The 26,572-nt window shown below is 49.5% G+C and overlaps 1 protein-coding gene across 10 annotated transcripts in view; it reads right to left on the bottom strand.

Moving 5' to 3' along the window:
• The window catches only part of MEGF11 (multiple EGF like domains 11), a 315,087-nt gene that overhangs the window by 75,403 nt on the left and 213,112 nt on the right, over positions 1-26,572 (bottom strand). For all 10 annotated transcript variants that reach the window (XM_044925410.1, XM_044925405.1, XM_044925408.2 and 7 more), the window contains exons 6-9: positions 12,335-12,581; positions 11,024-11,144; positions 4,381-4,517; positions 360-572 (exon numbers count right to left, since the gene is read on the bottom strand). In XM_044925410.1, coding sequence (XP_044781345.1) covers positions 360-572; positions 4,381-4,517; positions 11,024-11,144; positions 12,335-12,581 — 718 coding nt within the window. The remainder of the gene's footprint in view (positions 1-359; positions 573-4,380; positions 4,518-11,023; positions 11,145-12,334; positions 12,582-26,572) is intronic.

Genomic DNA, 26,572 nt, shown 5'->3' with positions numbered 1-26,572 from the left:
AGCACCCCCAGGATTGCATGGCTGCACCCATTCCCACCCTGCTTCCCTGGGGGTCACCAGGCAGCCTCTTGCTCCTGTGTGCCACCCATTTTCCATGCCAGCAGCCAGGTTCAGTGTTGGCAACGGGGGGTGGTGGACAGAGCAGGTGACCTTAGTCCTCATCTTGACTGCCTGAGTGACCTTGGCTTTCCCTTCTTTGATCAGACTGGCCAGTGAAGGTGATCACTGAGGTCCCAGCTCTGTCACTGCCTGCCCAGATAACCCAGGAGGAGGTGGTGGCTCGTGCTCTGAGAGCCCCCTCTCCACCAGGGCCCCCCAGTCCCTGTCCCCGGGCTCACCTGTCCCCGCTCACGTCATACCTAATGGTGTTGTCAGCATCGCAGGGGCAGGGCAAGCTGCAGCCTGGGCCGTGCAGGCCCTCAGGGCACAGCCGCTCCTGGCAGCGCGGGCCTTTGTAGCCAGGTTCACACTCGCAGGCGCCGGACGTGGGTGAACACTGACCTCCATTGCGGCAGTCACAGCGCTGGGAACACTGGAAGCCGAAGGTCCCCAAGGGGCATTCCTCTTGGCACCTGCAGGACAACAGAGTATGGTGAGTCCGTGCCCCCTTACCTGCCTTTCCAGATCCTCTGGGCCTGGGCCTGGCTGGCTGCCCTTCCTCATGGCCCCCTCCCCTCCTCCCTTGCCTCCTGCAGGAAGTGTTCTGTGGTTTCACCATCCTAGGCCGTTCCCCTCTCCAGGCCAGTTCCCCTCAGTCCCCAGGAGTGAGTTCATACTATCATATCTCACTGATTGTAGGCTTTGTGTATTTTTTCTTTTGACTGCAGTAAATAAGGATAACATAAATTTGCCATTTTAATTATTTTTAAGTATACAGTGGTATTAAGTACATGTATATTGTGTGGGTTTCCCAGGTGGCTCAGTGATAAAGAATATGCCTGCCAAAGTAGAAGATGTAAGAGACACAGGTTCTATCCTTGGGTGGGGAAGATCCCCTGGAGGAGGAAATGGCAACCCACTCCAGTATTCTTGCCCTGGAAATCCCATGGACAGAGGAGCCCGGGGGGCTACGTCCATGTGGTCACAAAGAGTTGGACACGACTGAGCGAGCATATACATAGAACACACATTGCTGTGCAAACATCACCACCATCTGTCTCTAGAACCTTTTCATCTTCCCAAACTGAAACTTCTGTACCCATTAAATAACAAACTACATAAAGTCCCATGGCCAGAGGAGCCTGGCAGGCTCCAGTCCACGGGATCACAGAGTCAGACATGACTTAATGAGCATGCACGGATGTAGATTCACTGTCACAGCGACAAATTAAGCGGTAAACCTGGGGACATTTGAGGAAAAAGAGATGGACCACCCCTGCATCCTAGAGACAAATGAACAGAAATGGCCCATGGACTTTGTATTGTCTGCGTCCCCATGCTGCTTCAAAGGTGTGGAGAATGGGGAACTGGCCTTACTGCCCTGACATCTGCTTCCTCATCACAGAACAGGATGGTAATAATTGAACCTCACCATGTGTTTGAGGATTAAATGAGATAACGCGTATAAACATTTAGAAAGGTGCCCCATGAATGGTAAGCGCTCAATAAGCAGTGTTAGTTCTTATTATTACTCTTGTTAATACTGTTTTCTGTAGTTCTCCTAACAGAGCCCTTTTGGCATGAAAAGCCTCAAAGGGAAGACTTCCAAAATGTTAACAATGGAGTGGACTTAAGGAATTACAAATGCTTTAATGAGTATGTTTTTCCATTTTCAGGTTTTCTATTTATCTTCTACAATAATCAGGGCAGAGGGGAGCCATAAAAGATGTTGGGGAAAAAAATACAGCCTAAGCTTCTTTATTAAATCTTGGTGAGTCCTGAGTTGGAAGCAGTGTTCTTCACCACAGCACCCAGATTGTCTTCCTGCAAGCCTTGTTGCATTTTACCCATCTGAGGCCTCAGGGAGGGAAAGAACAGAGGGAGAGGGAAGAAAGAAGGGGATGCTTAGAGAAGACATGGGAAGTAGAAGAGAGGAAGGAAGAGGGGAATACGGTGGAAGGGGTGAGGATGGAAACCGAGGCAGGCGCAGAGGACACAGTGCAGGTAAGAATTAGACACTGCCAGCCTGTGCTGCCTCACCGTGGGTTTCCCCGGGAGTCACTCAGGTTGCCTCTCCTGGATGTCTCAGGCCATCAGGAAAGATACCCCAGCCTGGAGACACCTCCAGGCTCTCCCTTTCCACTGGAACACTCCTGCTCCCTCCCCTCTGGCAGGATTGAGCAGAAAGAGTCCTGGAGTGTGAGCTCCCTTCTCTGAAGGGCATGTCTCCACCCCATGTCATATTTACAAAGTGACACTCCGTAGCCCCAGAAAAAGAATCTGGAAATGAAATATTGACAACCTAATCCATTTACATAATCAGCCTCTTTTTTTTCCTACCCACAATTTAAACAGCTTATTTATTTAGAGATCAAGCAACGACTGCTAATGAATTTTACACAAAGCACACTAATAACGGGGCCCGTGGAACAGAAGGGTAATCACAGCAGGAATTAGTTTTCTACTTAAACATCCTTCCTTTGCAACATATCAATCTAATGTGTCCGATATTACCATTAACAACCAGATACATTGCTCAATTAAATTACAAAATGAGCTGCAAAACCCTCGTTACGTTTCATGTTTAATTTGCACTGGATTCTGCCTATCCGGGGAGGCCTGCGTTATTATACCCACTCAACTTTAATATGCTTGCAACGATGTGGGGTGGGTTCATGCAGCTGTCACTTACAAAATTAATGGAGGCAATTTTACAAAATATTAAACACCAGGCAGCCCGTTTAGGTGGGAAACCCAAATGCTACTGGGCCCTCTTTTTGAATTCTTCTGGAGTTGATGGGCAAAGCTTGCCAGAGGACATTAAGGTCTGAGGGGCTTTGCTGTGTCTCAGGTTCATGGGCTGGGTCCCAACCAGAGGGATTAGGGTTATTTCTCCATTTGGTACATCTTGGTGGATGTATGGAGAGCGCCGATGAGGTTGGGTCTCCTGGTGTGGAATCTAGCCGGCTGGAGCTATCAACCTGCTTGTCTCCAATGGTGAATGGGTTTTGTTGGCCATCATGAGCAAGTGGCCAGAGACAAAGGGGTCCTGTTTTGGTTCCAGGGTCTTCCAGTTCCTGCCCCTGCTGGCTCAACCTGAGCATTTTCTCACTGGGAGAGACAGAGGGGATGGGAAGGTGGGTGCAGCACATCAGTTCTGCCTCCCTTTCTTCCCTCAGAGACACAGACTCCAACAGGGGTCAGAGAGGGATGAGTCCCCTGATGCCACACCCCACATTCTACGCCAGGGATGCTCACGAGATGAACACTAGCTCACCAAGAGCTCAGATCTGGCTTAAAAGGCTCCAGGCTAGGGTAAACGAGCTTCAGGATGAAAATGGAAAATCTCTTTTCTGGGTATCACTACGATTTGGGGCTGACTCCAGTGAGAGTTGGAGGAACCCCACTATGTTGGTCAGAGCCAGAAGGACTGATTGGTTAATTCAGCCCTGACTCCTGCTTCCTGATGTTACCTGGGCAGGGGAGGCAGAGTAACAAAATCCAGGTGAAACACGGATCCCACAGAAGCAGGCAAGGGGTGTGAAAGTTTCCTTTCTACTGCCCATCTCTCTGCTCAAAGAGACAGATGTGGTTCAGACTGAGAGGGAGGAGATTCACCTGGATTCTGTGGACAAATGTCCTCCACCAAATCTGAATTCACTCACCATCAGAATCCCTGGCTATCATTTCTCCTTCTCCCAGAGCACCTTCCCTATCATCATGAAATCCCTCTTGCCATGGCAAACACACAACTCCGGTAACCCTCCCATTATGTATTTTGTGGGTTATCCACTTGGCAAGGTTAGTTTGATTCCAGAACATTGGCGCCCTTGTTCAGTCTGCTCTTAGGCCACAGACCTTCAGAGGATGCAAACTGATGTCAGTATCCTTTTGACAGAACTCATATCAGGAATAAAAATCTACTTCTAAAAAGAATAGTGAAAAATGTGTGAACTGAGAGCGCACACTCAACTTCTTTGGATTATCGGTGCCGCTGCCTCCCTCCAGGAGGGTAGCAAGTAGAGGGTGGTGGTAGGTGCCCACCTCTTTCCCCAGGTGAGTCAATGCAAATTCCAGGCTTGGGTCACTGGGCTGGGGGAAGGTGGGTGCCCTCAGCAGGCTGAGGGCCAGGAAGGATGGATTGGCAGGAGGACTCTGAATGCTTTCTGAGAAAGAAACAGGAAAGCTGGCAAAGGTTGGTAAACCTGACCTGTTGTCTGCAAGGCTGCCGTGAAAATGAGTAACATGACCAGTAAGGACGATAGCCAACAGCATCCTTACCTGTCTCCCATGTAGCCGGCTGTACAGTGGCACTGCCCAGTCACGTGGTCACACTGCCCTCCATGGTGGCAAGGACAGTCCTGGCTGCAGTTCTGGCCGAACGTCCCCGGTGGGCAGGGCTGGGCACACACTGCTCCCTGAAACACAGAAGGGAAGACCTGCGGAGGTGGTGCTTCTGAGAAGCAATCCTGAGGCCACCTTCTTCTAGAAGTAGCACGGTTGCTACAGCCCAAGGGACCACCCCTATCCCTTAGTGGGACCTCCTCCCCAATCACAGAAGCACAGAAAGTTGGACACCATGACTCCAAAGCCACACTTTAGAGAGGGGCAGACTGAGACCAGTTTGCTTATCCAATCATTCAGCACATATCTAATGAGTGCCTGTTGTATACTAGACCCTGTACTAGACTCTAGGGATATAAAAATACAGGTAAGATTCAATTCCTGTCCTTCCAACCTACTAGGGAGAGAGACAAGAAAACAGATAACTAGGTGCCCTCACACTGGTACATGAGAAAGTGCTGAGGAAAAAAGAAAGCAGAGATGTGATTAAACACGGTGGTGTGGAGACATACATTTATCTCTACTTCTTTCCCAAACCCAGCTACCAGAAGAGTGAAGGGGAGCAGGGGGAACATATAAACCTACAAGGAGAAAAGGAAGGGGAGAGGGGACCATAGAGGACAAGAAGTGTCACACGGTGGAAGATGGACTGGCAGATAGAGGAACAGGATCTGCTGGAGTTTCTGCTTTCTCAGCAATGACAAGTGCCTGCAAAGGGAGCGTCAGAAAACAAAGCTCAGTAAAGCTCAGGAATCAGAGATACCAGGGGCCTCTGAGGGTCAAGGTGCTAGTGTGCTGAAACAGGAGGAGTGTTTAGAAGTTTATAAAAGAGGGAATTAGATTCCAGATTTTTACCCCCATTTCAAACAGCCTTCCCAAGACCAGCAGTTTACTTTTAGGGAGGTTGACCCATGAAGGCTTCAGACACAAGGACACCAAGCAGAGCTAAGGGGTGGGGACCATCAGAAATGGGGATCTTGTGGGATCTGCCTGCATACAGTCAGACCCTCTGCTCTTTTCCCCTGCTCAGCCCCTAGGATTCTAGTGACCAGACTCTACTCCCTCTTGCAGGGTTCTGGAGGATTTCTTCCTGGGAACACTGAGAGGTCAAAGGGAAAGACCTACAGATACTGATATTTAAGGCTCCTATCAGTCAACAAGCCTGGCACCTCTCCTGCCCCTCAGGCTTCCAGCCAGCTTTTCCAAGGATTACGGTAAAACATGAACAGGAGACCAGGAATCAGCAGATACTTGAAATGAGGCTCTAATGAATTGTGAGATGGTGGTAAAGCATGTTTTGGAGAAATATGGATTGAAACGCCAGAAGAAACACCTAAAAGATTTGAATCTGGTATCTTTCAGGAGTAGGACCTGTCAGGGGGTGGGAAAGAGGGCTATTTTCCCTTCCTTCCAGTAGTAGCCTTGTGGTATGAGATACTGTATATAATTTTAAAATTATACATATGATTCTTTGGTCTTTATCAAACAGGAATCTAAACTTACTTTTGTCTCCTGCTGCCCTTCTAGCCTCTCCCACACCAGAGATGGTCATTCCTCTTATGGAGACCAAGGATTCTCCCACAATTAATTAATCAATTAGTTCAACACACAATTATTATGCACCGATAATTGCCAACCCTGAGGAAGCTAGTTTAGTCAGGAAAATCCTGCTGACCAGAGTCATCTATCAATATCATCCAATTTACTTGTAATGAATTAAGCAGTAGGCCTTTTAACTCAGATTTCTCCCCTACATATAAGTCAGATAGTGTGGGGCTGAGAAGGGGGGCTGGGAGGGGGAGAGATGGACGATTGAGTGGTAGAGGCAGTAGCCAAGGATGGTGAGATGAGTGTGCATGTGAGGAGAGGGGCAGGGAAAAGCTACTCAGATGAGGGGTCTCTCCTTCCTGGAGGTGGTGGGGGTGGTACTTTGGGCCTGCTTTTCTCACTGTGCCCCAAAAGTTCTAGGGATTCTTGAGGGAAGGGAGGAGTCTTTATGGCCAGTTCTCTGCATTCCTGGGCTGGACGAGGACACTCTCACCCTGAAAAAACATTTTGAACCATTAAGGGGGCTGTGTTTATACCGCCTACATCCTCATCATGGAGCACAGTGGAGCCCTCCTACACTTACACACACACACACACACACACACACCCCCATCCATCCATCCATCCATCCATCCTGTAAACCACAGACTCCCTTTCTCTTCAGAGTTTCTGAGACATGATCAGGGTTTCCTGAAGAGACCAATAGGAACGGTTGCTTCCTTTCAAGAATTCCTGGGGAAATCGAACATCCTTGAGCCTTTTCTGGATGGGATGGTGAGCACCTCTGTCAGCCCCTGCTCAGTATTCCCCACCCACTGCTCGGTCCTCCTCAGGCTCGAGCTCCTGGGGCTGGAAGAATCTGCTACCTCGGAAGGGCTGCTGCCTGATAGGGTGGGAAGAACACTGGACTCAAAGTCAGGACTTGAGCTCAAACCCCAGGTCTACCTCCTTCCAGATGGCCAAGCGAGGACAAGTCATGTGATAGTTTCGAGCCGCAGTTTCCTCATCTCTAAAATGGGAGTGGTAACCCCCAGTGTCCCACGTGGTTGTAAAGATTCAGAGGGATCAGAGATGGGAAGGAACCTTCATTAAATTAGAGATGAGTGGGCCCTTCATTAATATTCAACCCAAGCAGATCCCTGATGAGGTGGAGGTGGTAGGAGCCCATATCACCTGGGACAGGGAAGAGTGGGGGAGAACCACATAATCGATTGGTCACTGCTGGTTAGAAGAATAGTTTTTTGGGGAGAGATGGGAGAGAGAGCAGACAGGAGAATATCAGTCTAAAAGAGGGCTGTGATCTTATGGTTTCTTTCCTGCTATTATGAACTGAATCGTGTCCCCCAGGTTCACATATCCTAACTCCCAGAACTTTAGAATATGACTGTGGTTGGAGACAGGGCCATTGGAGAGGCAATAGAGTTAAAGTGAGGTCATCAGGGTGGCCCCTAGTCCCATATGACTGATGTCTTCATTGGGAGAAGAGATTAGTACACAGACAGGGCAGAGGGAAGGCCACGTGGAGACACAGGGAGAAGACCGCAAGCTACAAGCCAGGGGCTGAAGCCTTAGCAGGAACCAACGCTGCCAACACCTTGGTCTCAGACTTCTGGCCTCCCGAGCTGTGAGAAAATACATTTCCGTCGTTGAAGCCCCCCAGTGTGTGCTACTTTGTTATGGCAGCCCTAACACACCGGCCCTATAGTCAGCTGCATGTAGAGCCGCGGGACCTCGGGCTGTGTGGCATTTAGAAGGTGGGGGAGATGTAGTGAGGCAAGAGTCCTGTTCCTCAGGACTGGATGGGCCAAATGGTTCTGTCTAAATCTGGAAACCAGCTGCACATAAAGAAGACCATGGACAAAAGGAGCAGAAGAAAGGAGGGGGCCAATACGGTGAAGGACTTGAGGTTAAGCCAATAATACAACGCAGCCTTTCCAGCATCTAATGATCACTGCTGCCCCAGGTGGCGTGGATGCCCTCAGGGGAAAGTGAACAGTGGTTGGCTTGGGTGCTGTGGAAATGATCCAGGCTATACAGGTCAGGCTTGGGGCTCCATGAATAAAACTTCCCAAACCTGAGCTTCTAGGATTTTACAAATATCTCTGTTTGCTCCTCCATGATGACTGGTTCTCTTTCCCAGCTCTTGGGGCCTGTTGTTTCCTGAGTGTATATGTGTGTGCATGCACATGCATGTGTCCAGCCTCTACCATCAGACTGGGAATGCCTAAGGCAGGTGATCATATCTCCTACCTCCCATCCGTCTGCGCTTCTCACTCACAGTGAACTCCTCACACCTGGGACTCCTCCTCTGAAAGGTCTCAAAGCCCAGAAATTGAGAGGAAATAGCCTCCTAGGCTCTTTGCAGAGGCCCTCTGGGAACGGGCTTACCACAACTGGGCAAGAGTCATGCCCTGTGGGCATAAACCGGGTTGCCCATACACCTGTGGGCATACCCCTACTGGCCAGGGGTCCCAAGGAAGGGGCCCCGGGGGCCAGGGTTCCAGGCAGCTCCTCTCCAGGTCTGCATGAAGCCTTGGTTCTTTGGGGACCTGCTCTGTGTGTGAGCAATCGTACTCTTTAGATCTCTGAGTGCGGCTAAAGCCACTTGGGGCAGGCAGGCAAATGAGGCAATGGAGGATAATAAAGGGAGGACCGCTCTGCCCTGTGCCGTCCCCTTGGCCCCAGCCCTCTCCCTGCCCCTAGGAGAGGCCTCAGGCCCCAGTAGCAGCTTCTTTACACTGTGACTGCGTGCACGAGGGATGTTAATAATTCATACAAATCTGCAAGTTAAATGCTGTCAAAAATAGAAATGCAATTGTCTACAATAAAATTAAAAACACCAAGTTCCTAAATCCAAAGGCTGCTACTGACAGAGTTTCCTGTCTGAAGGAACAAACCTCTCACTGTGTTGGGAGGGGGAAAAAAATTATCTGTGTTGGTTTCCTCCCTGCCGCCCTCTTCAATCAGCAGCCTCCATCAGTCTCCAGTCTCTCTAGAGGGGACTTTACAGGTACAGGTCTGCCTGTAGCCTGTTCTCCCCCTACCGCATCCTGATCTGACCTCACTGCCTGCTGCTGGGTCTCTGGGGACCCAGCCTGTGAGTGATGGGATTCTGGAAGTTGGCTGGAGATGAGAGGGCCTTTACAGAGAGTGGTTCAGGGTGGGAGAAATGGGCAGGTGTGGGAGAGTCAGGAGCCACTTCGTTCTCCTCAGAAGAGACAGAGGCAGATGGGCACCAAGAGTTTGGATTCAGGAGTCAAGACACCTGCATTCCGGCTCCACCTCCCTCTTCTCCAGCTGTGTGGCCTTGGCCAGGTCACTTAGCCACTCTGGGCCTCAGCTGCATCATCTGAGAAAGGAAGGTATTGACAGACCAGTGGTATTCAAGCCTCTTAAAGCTGGGAGGTCCTGTTTTTATGTGAAATCTTACCTAGGACCTCTTAGTAGATTAAAATGGAGACGTGGGGGTGTGTGGGTCCCAGAGCCCCAGTTGTTAGGCTACTCGCGCCCACCTTCACCTCCAAGAAACCCTCGGGTTCTGTGAAACACAGAAGAAATTCCTATAGTCTGGATTGATTTTTTCCAAATGCAGACCTGAAGACAGGGTCGGCTGCTTCAGAATCATCAGGGGAGCTTATTAAAAAAAAAGAGAGAGAGAGATCCCGGGCCCAGAACGGTCTACAGTGGAGTCTGGGAATCTCTATTAACACCACCCCACCCCCATCCACTGCAACTCTGATGCGCAGCCAGGTTGGGACAAGGCTGGACCATATGATCCCCCAGGTTTTTCCCTGCTCTAAAGAACTCTGGCCAATCCGCCTGCGTCACAGGCCCTGTGGCCGTTCCTCCTGCTGCTCCCCCGCCGCGACCTTGCGTTCACAGCCTCCCAAAATATCCTGCTCCTGCTCCACAGCCCTGTCCCTTCCTGGCTGCACAAAGCCCCGGACCCAGGGGAGGCAGCCAACTGTGTCCCTGAACTTCCCTGAAACGGGAAGGTCAGCCTCGGTGACTCGCTGCTTCTGAGGGGCTTGGGATTGCGGAGGGTGGGGACACTGAGAGGGGGAACAGGCTGGCATAAGGGAGGCTGTGCTTGCCTGTGGCATCCAGGGACATAGACAATGAATGACAGGAGAGCATTTCAGTGTTTGCAGGGCACCTGGGGCCTGCACTGCCCTCATCTGAGCCTCCTGCCAACCATGCCTCTCTGAAGCACGGGGCTGACTGTTTTTATGCCAGTTGGTTTTCGTTTTGGCCCCTCCACATGGCATATGGGATCTTAGTTCCCCAACCAGGGATCAGACCCTCCTTCCCTGAAGTGGAAGTGTGGAGTTTTAACCACTGGTCCACCAGGGAAGCCCCTGATTTTATGCCACTTTTACAGTTAGGGAAGCAGAGACTAGAATGATCGAGGGCTTTTTTTTTTCAGGACCAACACTGTATGTGAAACCTTGATTCAGGCCTGTGATTTGATAAATCCCATCCCTCTTTCCCCAGACAAGAGACCTGGACTGGTGGAGGCTACCTCAGAATCACCTGGAGCCCACGTTAAGATACAGATCCTGGGGCCCACAGAATCAGAATGTCTGTGTGCATCTGTGAGTATAGAGGTTGGAGGCTGGGAATCTGAAGTTCTATAAAGGCAGGGGGGCCATGCCTGCTCTCTCCCTTCCCCTGCACCACCTCCATCCTTACACCAGGGCCTTTTCACCACATCTCAGAGCCATGGCAGCTCAAATGAGTATGCTAAAAGACAGAGACAACTTATCAGAAGAATTCAACTCCTTTGCACACAAGGGACCACAGGTTTAGAAAGGTTAGGGAACTTGCTTCAGATCACACAGCATTTAGATACCAGCCCCGGCAGTCAAAGCTGTGTCCATGGCCCCCCGGCAGTGTCTAATGATCCCCATGACCATAAAGAGGAGGGAGGCTATTCAGGATGGGAGAGGAATTTAGCTCTCCAGGGTGCATGTGAACGAGGGATGCTCAGACCTCTTACAGAGCCCCACCCCGATTCTGCAGGTCCACCTACCGTCCAGCCTGGAGGGCAGGCACACTCGCCAGTGATGTGGTGGCAGGTACCCCCGTTCTGGCAGGGGCAGCGCAGCTCACAGTGAGCCCCATGGCTCCCAGGCGGGCAGAGCTCCTCGCAGCTGCATAGAGAAGCAGAGGTGTGAGAGGCGGCAGCATGCAAAGCCAGTCCCAAGGCTCCTGGGCTCCCTAGAAGTTAGTGAGTTCCTGGTCAATATGAACCATACTAGGCACAAGGCCAGGAGGGGAAAGAGGGACTCAGACAGTGTCCTTGGAGGCTGTGTGCTTGGGCCAGTACGGGGGATGACTTAAGGGCTTTCGGTATAAAGAAGAGGGCTCTTCTGGGGTGGGAAAGTGGAGGAAATCTTCCTTAAGAGGGAGGTATTTTACTTGAGTCTTGAAGGTAAAGTTAGTATCACTGGGAGAAGGGGAGGAAGGCCGAGCCAGGCAGAAGGAACAGCACAAGCAAAGGTCATGAGATGTAGCCATGAGCCAACCTTTAAGAATCTGCCTAGATTCTGAAAGAGAGAGAATGTGGGCAGGCTTCCACTCCCTTCCAGGCTCTGGAAGGCTCTCAGCCCCCACACAGGCTTCTCTAGAAGGACTGGGCACTGCTGAGATGCAGGGGAGGATCTGCATGTGGTCTTGGTCTTGGGCCTTAGCTCAATGCCTTGGCCCTGGAGCTGGTCAGACATGGAGGCAGGGGGCACCCTCCATCAGAGATGAGGCCAGATTGCTTGGGTGCTCCCTCAGGATCTAGGGCTGTTGAGGTGGCCACTGAGCCTTTGATAGGGTGGTGAGGAGAACGTCAGTCTTGCCTCTGAGGGGTCACAACTATCCTGTCCATGCAGACTCCCTCTCCTGAAAACTGGATGAGGGGAAAAGGCAGGGGAAGAGGACCAGGCACAGTAATCTCCCCAAATTTAAGCATGATATCTGCCCAGGGCCCTCACCGCCTCTGTCTCAAATGGCCTCGAAGGCTCAGTAACGGCACTTGGATTATGATCAGAAGAGAATTCCAAGCCAAAATCTGGAGCCCAGATCAGGAAGGGTCTCCTAGAAGAAGGTTCAGCCAGTTGTTCCCACCATGAGAGCACCCATCCACGAGTCCTCCAAGCCAGTTCCAGGCACCCTGGGCCCTGGGCAGCAGGGATCTGAGACCTGTGTGGGTGAGGCCCGGGAGTTCAGCCTCTGCAGGACTTGGGGCCAGAGTGCAGATTTTACAGCCAGAGCTTTCTTGATGCTTCACATGTTTCCCCGTCTTACCTTCCCAGCCACCCCTCTGCATGCGTCCCGCCTGGGCTTTACTCACTAGACGCCAGTGTAGCCGGGTGCGCAGAGGCACTCGCCGGTGCGGGGGTCGCAGCTGGCGCCATGGCGGCACTGGCACGGCAGCTGGCAGCCCTTGCCATGGGTGCCCGGCGCGCAGAGCTCCTCGCAGCGCCAGCCTCGGAAGCCGGCGGCGCACACGCAGGCGCCTGTGATGGGGTTGCACAGGGCCCCGTTCTGGCACTGGCACCGGTTGCTGCAATGGGGGCCCCAGTGGTCGCTATCGCAGCCTGTAAGAGAGGAGCGGGTCAGGGCAGAAGGATCCCTGTGGACTCTCCCGGATGGGGCTGGGACCAGCCCTCCTGTCTCTGCATCACTCTTCCCTGGACAGGAGGCAGCAAGGGGGTTCTGGTGGGAGCATTCACCAATAACCTCCATCAGCTGGTCGTCAACCTCTACCCCCATCCCCTAAATAATCAAACAAGCTCAGAAGCTTCTTTTCTCTTAGTCAGGGTCAATCCAGCCAAGACTGGTCAATCCAGTCTCCCAAACCCTTCTTCTGTACTGGAACTCTGAAACCATAAGCTATTTAACCTTTGCCGAACTCTACTTGGTAGGTTCTCTCCTCCTCTCAGCCAGGCCCTTTCTCTTCCAGTCTGCCTCCCCTCTTCTCTGTGACTCTACTCCCCTTCTTGGTGCTGCCCCAGCCCAGCTCCCATCTCTCTCTTTCCATCTCTTCCTGAAACATTACTTTGTCTCACGGCTTGCATCTCACTCTCTGTGAACACGTCTCCACACTCCCTGCCCCTCCCTGGGCTCCACTCCCCGTCACCCTTCCCATCTCCCTTGCACACTGCGTCTCCCTACCAGTAATGCCGACACCCCGTTTCCTTCATCTTCAGTTCAATCTCATTATTTTCTAAGCAGCTAACTTCAGAAGGGGCAGGAACAAGAAATGTTTCCCTGGGAGGTGACAGACAGCCTTGAAGATCTTTATGTGTAATTAAACGTTTCACAGAGTGATAGCTGAGCCAGCTTTGCAGAAATTCACACTCTGTGGCTGCGGAGAGGGGCTGAATGGCAGTCTTCAGGTAGGCCGCCCAGCCTGCTACCACTTCCTAGCCTGACCCTCACCTGACGCATACAAGACACACAACAACAAGATGTCCTCAACTCTAACCTCATTCTCTCAGATCCTGGAGTAGGGGTGCATGTGGAGTTCAGGCAAGGACAGGCATAAATAATGTACTAGGAGATGTTCAATGGAGAAAAACACTGCTCCCAGCTAAGGAATCAGGCAACTTCCTAGAAGAGACGGCACCTGAAGTGGACCATAAAAGATGTCTCACTTGTCTATCAGAGTGACCAAAATGTCCTGTGTTACCATGGAAAATCCCTCATTCTGAGAAATCTCTCAGTGCTGGGCAAACTGGAATGGCTAGAGACCCTACTGCCTAAAGATAAGGAGATGATTAGTGGACCTTTGTGCTCCAGTGATTCTAGGGTTTAGACACTCAGAAAGAAAAGGGGGCAGGCGAATGGGATTGGGGAAGGTGTCCCAGGGGCAGGCTCAGTATGAGCAAACATACAGTGGTACCCAAGTGTTGGATACGGACAAGAGCACAAGGTTCCAGTGAAGCCAATGAGTACATGGGCTCTTTGAGAACCACAAGGTTGATGGAGAATCACTTTAGCAGCCCCACCAATCCTCCTGCATTACCTCCCACTTGCTAACCAAAGTCAAGTGGTCAAAGTCATGGAAACTGTCCATCACTTTTAGTAGATGGAACCACCCTCGGCCTGGAATCCCCATCACCCTATCTTGCCTCATCCCTTTTTCATTGTGCCCCCAATGCACATACAAGCTGAGCTGCCAAATTCTGAGTAGGCCTCACTCTGCATTTTCCACTTGGTACTACAGTGAGTGAGGCAAAAACCAAGTCCAATAGCCCAAGCAGTCTTGAGAAAGAAGAAAGCATAACACTTTCTAATTTCAAGCAAAGCTATAGTAACACAAACAGTATGACACCCGTGTAAAGACAGAAAAAGAGCCCAGAAGAAACCCATGCATACATAGTCAATTAACTCACAACAAAGGGGCCAAGAATATACAGCGGGGAAAGGGCAGTCTCTTCAATACATGGTGTTGAAAAAACTGGACAGCCACACCCAAAAGAATGAAACTGTACCTCTATCTTACACCATACATACAAATCAACTCAAAATGGATTACAGACTTGAATGTAGGACCAGAACCAGAGAACTCCTAAAGACAGCATAGGTAATAATCTCCTTGGTATTGGTTTCAGCAATGATTTTTTGGAGTTGACACTAAAAGCAAAGGCAACTGAAGCAAAATCAACAAGTAAAACTACATTAAACTATAAAGCTTCTATGCAGCAAAGGAAACCAACACAATGAAAAGGCAAACTACCAATGGGAGAAAACATTTGCAAATTACATATCTGATAAGGGGTTAATATCTGAAATATATAAAGAACTTTTACAACTAAGTGGCAAAATAAATAAATAAAAACTCAACCCCAAGCAATCTGATTAAAAAAATACAGAGAGGATCTGAATAAACATTTTTACAAAGAAAACATGCAGATGACCAACAGGTACTTGAATAGGTGCTCGTAATTATCAGGGAAATGCAAATCAAAACCACACTAAGATATTACTTCACACCTGGTAGGTTAGCTACTATCCAAAAGATAAGAAATAGCAAGTGTTTGCAACGATGTGGAGAAAAAGAAACTTTTGTGCATTGTTGGTGGGAATGTAAGCTGGTACAGCCACTATAGAAAACGGTATGGAGGTTCCCCAAAAACTTAAAAATAGAACTACCATACAATCCAGCAATTCTACCCCTGGGTATGTATCTGAAAGAAATGAAAACACTAACTTGAAAAGATATCTGCACCCCCATGAGCATTGCAGCGTTCTTCACACAAGCCAAGATACAGAAGCAACCTAAATGTTCATCAATGGATGAATGGATAAAGAAAATGTGTATACACACACACACGTATACACACACATACGTATACACACACATATGTGTACACCCACACACATATGAAACAATATTATTTAGCCACAAAAAAGAAGGAAATCTTGCTATTTGTGACAATGTGTGTAGACACTGAGGGCATTATGCTAAGTGAAATAAGTCAGACAGAGAAAGACAAATACCATACAATCTCACTTATCTGTGGAGTCTAAAAAGCAATGAACAAAAATAGAGCTCATAGATACAGAGAACACTTTGGTGGTTGTCAAAGGTAAGTAGCAGGTAAAAGGGGCAAGGTGGTCAACAGGTACCAACTTCCAGTTATAAGATAAGTAAGTTCATGGGATGTAACATACAGCATGGTGACTATAGTTAATAATTCTGTATTGTATATTTGCTGCTGCTGCTAAGTCGCTTCAGTCGTGTCCGACTCTGTGCGACCCCATAGACGGCAGCCCACCAGGCTCTGCTGTCCCTGGGATTCTCCAGGCAAGAACACTGGAGTGGGTTGCCCTTTCCTTCTCCAATGCAGGAAAGTGAAAAGTGAAAGTGAAGTCGCTCAGTCGTGTCTGACTCTTAGCGACCCCATGGACTGCAGCCCACCAGGCTCCTCCGTCCATGGGATTTTCCAGGCAAGAGTACTGGAGTGGGGTGCCATTGTATATTTGAGAGTTGCTAAAAGAGAAGATCTTGAAAGTTCTTATCAAAAGAAAAAAATCTGTAACTGCATGCGATGTTAACTACGCCTACAGTGGTGATTATTTCACAATATATTCAAACGTCAAATCATTTTGCTGTGACCTGAAAGTAATATAAAGTTATATGTCAGTTATATCTCAATGAAAAACTGAGTACAGTTATCATTACAAGCTGCACTCACACTGTAAGAGGCGCACAGGACAGAGAGTTGGGGAGCACGCAGCAGTCACGTGTCTCCCGTGTCACCTTCTCTCTGGAACATCTGCCCAGTGAATGGAAAGACTAGCAGAATTACCTAGTGTATCATTTCTCTATCTCTTTTGTTGCCAAACACATATAGCTAAATTTGCATGAGTTTAACATACATATGATGTGATTCCATTGTAGTAACAATAACCAGCACATTAGTGAAGTCGCTCAGTCATGTCTGACTCTTTGCGACCCCATGGACTGTAGCCTTCTCCCTCCATGGGATTCTCCAGGCAAGAATACTGGAGTGGGTTTCCATTTCCTTCTCCAGGGGATCTTCCCAACCCGGGAATAGAACCTGGGTCTCCCGCATTCCAGGCAGACTCTTTAACCTCTGATCCGCCAGGGAAGCCCTTTACATGCTCACTTGTGACCCTTAAAACGGTGTGAATTAGATTTTATTATTTCTCCATCTTACAGATGAGGAAATAAAGGGTCAGGGAAATTATGTGATTGCCCGAGGTTATAGTCAAGGGTAGGCCAGGTCACTGCCCTCAGACCTTGGCTCTGTATTGGACTGCTGGAGTCCAGAGCCAGCGAGTCCTTGGTGCATCCCAGGGCAGACTTATCAGACATTTCGCTTATCAGAGGGGACCTCCACTCACTGCGTCACAACCAAAACCCAGGAAGAAGTAAAACTATGCCTCTGATGAGGGATCTGGGTATTGTCATGAAGACCATAAACTAGCACTTGGGTGCTTTCATTCTTTTACTTGTTCATTCAACCAATATTCACCAAACACCTACTAGAGTCAGAAAGTGTCCCACCCTCTTGGAGTTACAATCGAGTGGGGACACAGCCTTGGGAGCAGCATTTATGGAATGCTGTGAAAGTGCCATGATAAGGTCAGCTCAGGGCATTAGAGAAGAACATGGAAATGCAATTCCATTAAGCCTGATCTGGGTTCTTAGATCACAGATTGGGGTGTGTGAGTGTGTGTGTGCATGCATATATGCTGTATTTATATGTGTGTATGTATGTTTTATGTGGCTCCAAAAAATAAAAAAGAAGCAAGAGCTCTGTTCACAGTAGAAGCTCATGAAATAAACAGAAAACATCTGTAGACTGACAAAGCAAAGTAACTTGGAGTCACTACATAAGAGCAAATAACCCCTCACATCCAAATTGCCAGGAAGTAGTTCATTCAATTTAGAATATTCTGATTAAGGAGGCAGGGAAGTGTGTGATCCATTCCATAGACATTCCCTCCAGAGTGATTAAGTGGGAAAAAAAAGTTAGGGTTCACAGGGATAAGCTTCAGTTATCTTAGAAAATCTACTTAAAAACACCTCATTCCCTACAATGACAGAGAAATGAGGCAGTAAGTCAATTATCTACCCTGTTGAAGGTGAATAAAAACTATCATCATTAAAATTACAACAGGACTTCACATTCTTTCACAGACAATCGCAAACTCCTTCCAATTTGGCCTTGGAATGTCACCCCCTCACCCACTGTTTTTCTGTTTCAGTCACAGATGCTCCTTCCTAATTGTATTTGGCTTTGGGTGAATTTGTCAAGTGGGTGTATCTTCTCTGGACAGTGAGTGAGGGCTGAGGGGCACGCGAAAGTCTGTGGCCTGGCTTGTTCTGTTCCTTTAGTCCGGCCAACCTTGCCCTTCTCAGCCTGTGCCTCCCCAGCTGGCCCCTCTGCTGTGGGGTCCAGGTCTGGATGCTCCCCCGCCCCCACAAGGGGAGGGGATACATCTCTCTCTCAACCTCTGACCTTCAGCACAGACATACTTTCAAATTTCTAACAACACTTGAAGGAGCGAATACATGCCAGGCCATAAGATAAACGCGTAAAGTAAAATTTCTCAGTTCTCAAAAGAGGAGACTTCCCTGATGGTCCAGTGGTTAAGACTTTCTTGCAAAGCTGGGGACCCAGCTTTGATCCCTGGTTGGAGAACTAAGATCCTACATTGCTGAGGAGCAGCTAAGCCTCAACTACTGAGCCCACACGCTCTGGAACCCATGTGCCACAACTAGAGAGTCTGCACTGCAGTGAAGATCCCGCATGCTGAAGCTAAGACCCAACACAGTCAAATGAATAAATAAACATAGAAAAAGAACAGAAGCCTACAAATCAATAAAATAACATTCAAAATATTCTCACAATCCCTTTATAGCTGGTGCTATTCATAGCCCCATTTTGCAGATTAGGAAACAGAGGCCAGGGAGGTGAACAATCTTGTTCAAGGTCACAAAGCTGGGCAGTGACTAGGTGTCTGAGCTCTAACACCTGCTGTCCTGCTGGGCATGGCCCGGTGTTGATAGAAGAGGAGACGTGGGATGTCGGTAGCCAGCCTGGGCTTAGATGACCACCGTGGATGACTCACAGGAAGATGTGAGAACAGAGGCTTATTTTCCACAAGGGTCTTATCCAGGAACTGGTTCAGGTGGGAGTGGTGGTCATAAGGCCCAGGTTTCTCATAACTGGCCCTATTTCCTATAATTTTATCCTCTTCAGATGATTTATTTCTTCTGGACTTTTTCTATTGTCATATAACATGTATAACATTATTTAGCCATTTGAATCATTTTTAAATGTACAGTCAATTCAGTGGCATTAATGACACTCACGGTGTTAAGCAGCTATCACCGCTATTTCCAAAACTTTGCCATCACCCTCACCTGGAACTCTGGAACCATGAAGCAATAACTCCACATCCCCTCCTCCCATCTGGCAACTTCTAATCTACCTTCTGCCTCTATGAATTTGCTTCAACTAGATATTTCACATAAATGGAATCATACAAAATTAGTCCTTTGTGTCTGGCGTCTATCATTGAGCGAACCGTTTTCAAGGTTGTTCCACAATGTAGCCTGCACCTGTATTTCATTCCTTTTTATGACTGAATAGTACTCTACTATTCTACTATCTGCCACGTTTTGTTTATCCATGCATCTCTTGAGGGACACTTGGGTTCTCTTCACTGTTTGGCTATTGTCAATAATGCCGCTATGAACATGGGTGTCTCAAGGACCTTCTTAGATAATAAGTCCCTACAACTGAGCGACTGAACTGAACTGAACTGAAAGATCACTTATTAAAGGCACACTTTGCTATGTTTTTATGCCTTTATTAACTTTATTAACTTATATGCAGAGTACATCATGAGAAACGCTGGATTGGAAGAAGCACAAGCTGGAATCAAGATTGCTGGGAGAAATATCAATAACCTCAGATATGCAGATGACACCACCCTTATGGCAGAAAGTGAAGAGGAACTCAAAAGCCTCTTGATGAAAGTGAAAGTGGAGAGTGAAAAAGTTGGCTTAAAGCTCAACATTCAGAAAACGAAGATCATGGCATCCGGTTCCATCACTTCATGAGAAATAGATGGGGAAACAGTGGAAACAGTGTCAGACTTTATCTTTTTGGGCTCCAAAATCACTACAGATGGTGACTGCAGCCATGAAATTAAAAGATGCTTACTCCTTGGAAGGAAAGTTATGACCAACCTAGATAGCATATTCAAAAGCAGAGACATTACTTTGCCAACAAAGGTCCATCTAGTCAAGGCTATGGTTTTTCTTGTGGTCATGTATGGACATGAGAGTTGGACTGTGAAGAAGGCTGAGCACCGAAGAATTGATGCTTTTGAACTGTGGTGTTGGAGACGACTCTTGAGAGTCCCTTGGACTGCAAGGAGATCCAACCAGTCCATTCTGAAGGAGATCAGCCCTGGGATTTCTTTGGAGGGAATGATGCTAAAGCTGAAACTCCAGTACTTTGGCCACCTCATGTGAAGAGTTGACTCATTGGAAAAGACTCTGATGCTGGGAGGGATTGAGGGCAGGAGGAGAAGGGGACGACAGAGGATGAGATGGCTGGATGGCATCACTGACTCGATGGACGTGAGTCTGAGTGAACTCTGGGAGTTGGTGATGGACAGGGAGGCCTGGCGTGCTGCGATTCATGGGGTCACAAAGAGTCGGACATGACTGAGCGACTGAACTGAACTGAACTGAACTATGCCTTTATTGTCTTTCTCTATTAGGAACAATAACTTGGTTGACCATCATTCTGTCACCACTTCTATATAAGCAGATTTAGGTGTCTCTACTAGCCTTGGGGTCCCCGTGGGTTACAGCAGGGGGAGCTGGGGTGAGTTCTTGTTTGCAGCTCCCCTGTCCCCCACATGCACACACAATCTCACCCATCATCTGCCCCAGAGCTGGGCACATGCCATCTGGTTGTGCCAACAAGGGTGCTTGGCCAGCCCTGCTCCGGTGACCCAAGAGCCTCCTCCCAGTCACTCATGTCCTCAGACAGTGCTCCTCTGCCTGGCTGCTTGCCAGCATTACCCTGGAGGTTTTGAAGACATTTCCGGCCTAGATTTCAGCCCTGGACATTCTGATATAATTATTCTGGAGTGGCAGGGCCCAAGGACAGGGCATTTTAAAAAGCTCAGCAGGTGAGGACTACTGTCTTTAGGGTGATCTGCGTTCTCACGGGTCCTTTCAGGGAGATGCGCAGGAGGATGCTGAGTCTGAGGGGTGGGGGATGGGAGAGATGGATGGTTCCTCCCATTCCAGAGATGGCAATCCTGAGACTTAGCAAGGAGGAGGACTGGCTGCTGATGCAAAGGTCAAGAGGTAGAAAGGAACTTGGAACCCAATGGCCCTGAGCTGCCCTGGCCTGTACCAGAGTCTGGACCAAGGTCCCCATGCACCCTCCTCCTTAGCAGTGAAAGTCAGAGCATATCCCAGGAATGGCCCACAGCCCCGAGTCTGCTCCTCTTAGTCCCCATGCCTCCACCCACCCCGAGAAGAAGTGGGTGAGCTGCCAGCTCATGGGATTACTCCTGAGTTTACAAAGCAGCAGGCACGAAGGCAGAGACAGAGCAGCGGCCACTGGAAACCATTTCAGCTGCTAAATAAAGTCACTTCCCAGTGAGCAAGGCCATTTGTCTACTGACTAGCCCTAATAAAAGCCCCGGCAAATCCTCAAAGGCCAAGCCCGTCTGTTTTTCCAGACCCAAGATGCAGTTTTGATGGAGCGTTAAAGGCTGGGTTGGAGCCAGCGCTGGACAATCTTGGGCAGACCCTGCTCCTCTCTGGGCCTCTGCGTTCCTATGTATAAAATGACAGATTTGGACCAGTGGTTCTTGTTCAGAGTGGGTCACCCTCCCCAAGAGGGCACCTGGAGATGGGGGAGGGAGGGATTAGGCTGTCACAAATGATCAAATCACTGCATAATGAAGAACTACGCCCTCCAAGTGCCAGTGGTGTCTATATTTGTTGTTGTTGTTGTTCAGTTGCTCAGTCGTGCCCAATTCTTTGTGATCCCATGGACTGCAGCACGCCAGGTTCCCTGTCTATCACCAACTCCTGAGGTTTGCTCAAATTGATGTCCACTGAGTCAATGATGCCATCCAACCATCTCATACTCTGTCGGTCCCTTTTCCTCCTGCCCTCAAGCTTCCCCAGCATCAAAGTTTTTCCAGTGAGTTAGCTTTTTGCATCAGGTAGCCAAAATATTGGAACTTTAGCTGCAGCATAAGAAACATCAGTATGGGGTGGGGGAGGGTTGGATTGGGGTTTGGGGTTAGCAAATCAAACTATTGCATATAGAACAGATAAACATCAAGGTCCTATTATATAGCACAGGGAACTATATTCAATATCCTGTGAGAAACCAGAGTGGAAAAGAAAAAAAATAAACACCAGTAGGTATATGCTTGGGTCTCTTCCCCTTCTGGGGTGATTCTATGCTCTGTTGCTCACTGTCCCCACTTGAGAACAGGCCAGAGGGGACAGGGTAGATGGTATGTTTGCCCTTGTGTGGAAAGGAAAATTCGAGGTGGTTACCCAGTCTCCGAGCCAACCCATGGCTCTGCTCCCTATCTCTCCACCACTTAAATGGCTGGAATTAAATATTAATAGACTAAGGTGCTGTAGATTAAAACCCAAATCTCCTGACACAGTCCCTAAGCCTAGCAGATGCCTACAGCACAGGATTATAATGATGTACCATTAGCTCTCAGTGATCTGTTCATTACATCTGTTACTCTGTGTTATTTAACCATGCTGTCTACATCTCCTGTTAAGGGAAGGCAGAATCCACCATGGCTGCATGGAATGCAGGCTGCTTCTGCATTTCCACGGGTTCCCAAAGGCCACCGCGGTGGAGGACTAAGCACACACAGCAAAACCCTAACCCCGTGAGCCTCCTGTCGGACCATCTGTGTTCTCATAGGGGTTGTTTCACCTAATCCTTTTACTAAACCTGTGCCATTAGTTCATACCTTGCCTTGTTTCAAAGAGGATTTGAGACAAACCATGCTTTTGAACTGTGGTGTTGGAGAAGACTCTTGAGAGTCCCTTGGACTGAAAGGAGATCAAACCAGTCCATCCTAAAGGAGATCAGTCCTGGGTGTTCACTGGAAGGACTGATGCTGAAGCTGAAACTCCAATACTTTGGCCACCTGATGTGAAGAGCTGACTCATTTGAAAAGACCCTGATGCTGGGAAAGATTGAGGGCAGGAGGAGAAGGGGACGACAGAGGATGAGATGGTTGGATGGCATCACTGACTCAATGGACATGGGTTTGGGTGGACTCTGGCAGTTGGTGATGGACAGGGAGGCCTGGTGTGCTGCAGTTCACGGGGTTGCAAAGAGTCGGACACGACTGAGCGACTGAACTGAACTGAACTGATGTGAGGTGGATTATTATCCCATTTTCAACTAAGAAAATTGAGGATCAAAGACATGAAATAAGTAAATCAGAGTTTCTCAATCTCAGCATGATTGACATTTGGGGCCAGAAAATTCTTTGTCATGGGAGTGTCCTGTGCATTATAGGATGTTTGATAGCATCCTTGGCCTTCACCCACAGGATGCTGGTAGCACCGCCCCTCCTCCAACAACCAAGAATGTCTCCAGATATTGACAAATGTCTCCTTGAGGGGAAAGGTACCCCAAACTCCAAAAGGCAGAGTTCAGAGTCAAAGACTGGTTTTCTTAGCCCCCGGTTTCAGCGGGCATCTTGTGCATCCTCTACAATTTCCAAGTCAGGAAACTGATCAGAGGGGCCAAATGATTTACCTGTGGTCACAATGGAGAACTAGACTTGAAACTACCTGGCCAGGTCGATCTAAAACTCTTTCCATCCCCGCAAACCAGCTTCAGGGCGATGAGTTAGGCTCATTTATTTGCTTGTCAAACAACATTTGAGCATTCACTATGTTCTAATAGCTAATCTGAGAACTAGACAAACAAACAGAAACACTGGCCCGTCAGGACTGGGGATGATGGAGGGGTGCTGGGAAGGCCGTTGCTGGGGCAGCTACAACTAGAAAGACTGCCCGTTGTCAGGTCAGAGGGCTTGGGTGCTGGCTGGGTCTTGGGTAACAGGGCAGGAGGAGGGAACGAAGCCAGTAGGTACATCAAAATGCCCTGAGCAAAGTCAGTGGCTTCGGCTCATTACCTTCCCCATCTTCATCGCCACAGCTTCTACCACAGCTCCAGGCAACCAACTCCATTTTAACCAGATATCACACCCTCAGAATATCAGGCAGGTGTGGGGAGACAGCACCCTGCATCTTTCTGTGGATAGGTGCATCTGGAAATCAGCCCTGAACTCCTGCTTCAAGATACTGCTGAGGCTGCCTGGCCTTGCCCTGGTAGGACTCCATTCCTCAGCGTCTGAGGCAATCCCCTGTTAAACTGCACATCATCCCATGTTTGTATAAGGCTGTGTGGGGAGGGTGTCAGTGACATCATGGGGCACTGCCAGCCATTCATACCCCAGTTATCTGTGAACATTCAAGCAGCAATGAGTAGACCCAGGCTCCAGATTAGGAAGGACGTATGTGCATGTGTGTTAACCCGCTTTTGGGGAGAGGAGATGGGAAGGTGTGGAAATCAAGTTTATCAACTTCACAGGGACTGTTCCAGACAAAGACTACTGCGATATTGTGTGGTCAGGTAATGTGGAACAAAACTAGGTGTGAGGTACTTCACAGTGGGTACTTGTTCAGTTTAAACCATGACTCTTCAGCATAGCTATGATTATCCACATCCTCCAGAGGAAGGAATCAAGGTCAAGTGTGGTTAGGCGACTCGCCCATCACCTCGCAGCCAGTGTGGTCTCTGGCCTGTTTCTCAGATGGGGACATTTGAAAACAGGGCCTTGAACAAGAGAGCATCAGATGGGAGGCACAGCAGAACTCGTTTTCACCTGCGCTGTCCTTATACACAGAGGATATTGAGACCAGAGTGGAAGGGGGATGTCCAGGTCATCAGTGATAGGCTGGGGGGTGAGACCTCAGGCCGGTGAGGTCCCTGGAGCAGAGGCTGGTGCTGACTCGTGGACTCCCTGCCCTATCTCCCCCTTCTCTCCCAGAGCCCACTCCAGAATTCATGTGCCACTCTCCTCTGTCCTCAAAGCCTCTGCCCTGGGCAGCACCCACCTCTGGATAAATGCACCTCGGTGGTCCCAGCACTCGCGCCTCCTGCACTTCAGCAGTGGAGTCAGTGAGGTACAGGGCAGTAAGCTGGGGCTGCCCCAAATGGGCCAGGGGCCAGCCTGAGGTTCCTCGGCTCTGCTCAGAGCCTCCTGCCTCCTTCCCCGTTCCAGAGGCTTTTAATGAGGCCCCAGCTCCCAGCTGCCTGGCTCCCTCTGATCTGCCTGCATCACTGCCTTTGAAGCTTCCCAGCCCCAAAGACCATTTATCTCTGCAATTTGCCCAGAAAGTCTCATAAATCATGTCTGCGCACAAAGGAATTACCTCTTTGGAAGGGCCTTTCAAAGGCGGCAAAGACACACAGACCAGCCAGGGGTCCTGCTGCCCAGGCTGGCACCCTCCCCAGCGGGGCCCAGGCTTCACCCCCCTTTCAAAGCTCCAGAGCAAACCCCGGGCTGAGGAGCTGGGGGAGAGGTTGGGGATCAAAGGGAATTTGGTGAAGCTCTGTGGGGTGGGAGTGGGACCCCCAGATGTGGGGTCTGAGGAAGGTGAACTTACAGGCTGAGCGGGAAAGGACATCGGAAGGTCATGGGGTACAAGCCTGTCTCCCATGAGGTATGAGCTCATCCCACAGCCTCATCTGCCATTTCCCAGCGTGCCTTTCACTCTGACTTGCTTCACACAGTGAGGTCTGTCTGGTGGGAGAGCCCCTCTCAGGCTGTCATGCGCCTTGGAAGGTACCACCCACCCAGGCCTCGGTGTCTCCCATGGCAGAGCGATAGGATTAGCCTAGATGAGTGGGTGTGAAGCTGCAATCCACAGAGTCCACAGGGTCCTATACCTGGGGCTGGAACCATGACAGGGGCTCTGGACCGCCCACCTCCACAGCTCCAGAGCTGCTGAGTTTTTGTCTGGGTTCTCACACAAGGACAAAGGGTTAAGCAGCTGAATGGAGGCGGGGTGGGAACCCATCTTCTAAGATCTTTTCTGCCTTTAAATGTCTGTTTAATTCCTCTCACAGTCAGAAAGTTCTTCCACTGGTCTAGCTGAGGAGTTTCTTGCTGCAATTTAAAGTAGTGCCTTCTCCTTCATCTCACCCAGTGAGCAGCCACTTCCGGCCAGCTCTGCCATGGACACTGAGGAGAGGGAGTCAAAGTGGCACGTGGGGTCTCTGTTCTGGTGGAACTTTCAGGCACTGTCCCCACAGGGAATATGTGGAAAGCAGGGAAAGAAGCAGTGAAAGTGGAGGCTGGCTTCCCTAGTGAGGCCAAAGAGCGTTTCTGAACTAAAGCCAGGCTCGCTTGTTCCCTGTTCATGATGGAGGCGGGTATTTCTCATCAGGTGGGCAGAAGAAGGAGGGTGGCGGGGCTGTGTAGAGCTGTTCCTGGGGTCACAGGCACAAGGAGCCAGATGAGCAAGTTGAGGTGATAAGTTGGGCCAGGGCAGCCTGGAGAGTCATGTGGAGAGTCATGTGGAGAGTCAGCTGTGGGCCAGGGGCAGGATGGACCTGGAACCCTCTGCCCAGCCACTCATCCTGAGAGCCGATGTCACACCCCAGAGGCCTGACGGAAGGCTGCTCTCACCCGCAGACATAGCGGTGGTCCTGCAGGGCTTACACCATGACTGTTCCAACATAATGGGTTCACATCTGAGCCATTTTTCCTTTTGGCAAAGGTAGCACCTGGAGCCAACTGGTACACTTGGTGCTCTGGATCAGCTGGGCTGACATTTGTTGAAAACTGTTTAGATGTAAGGTCTAGACTCGGTGGGGCTTCAAAAGGATGGGAGGCCCAGCTGGTCCTCAGGGGCCACAGAGTGACTCAGCTCAGGCACATATGCAGCAGCTGTGGACCACATGAGACAGACTGGGAGCAGTGCTTGCTGGAGGTAAAAGGGCACAGG

Source organism: Bubalus bubalis, chromosome 11 (genome assembly GCF_019923935.1).
Source record: "Bubalus bubalis isolate 160015118507 breed Murrah chromosome 11, NDDB_SH_1, whole genome shotgun sequence".
Lineage (NCBI taxonomy): Eukaryota > Metazoa > Chordata > Mammalia > Artiodactyla > Bovidae > Bubalus > Bubalus bubalis.
The sequence above is the reverse complement of the archived record's forward strand: the minus strand, read 5'-3'. Positions and strand labels throughout refer to the sequence as shown.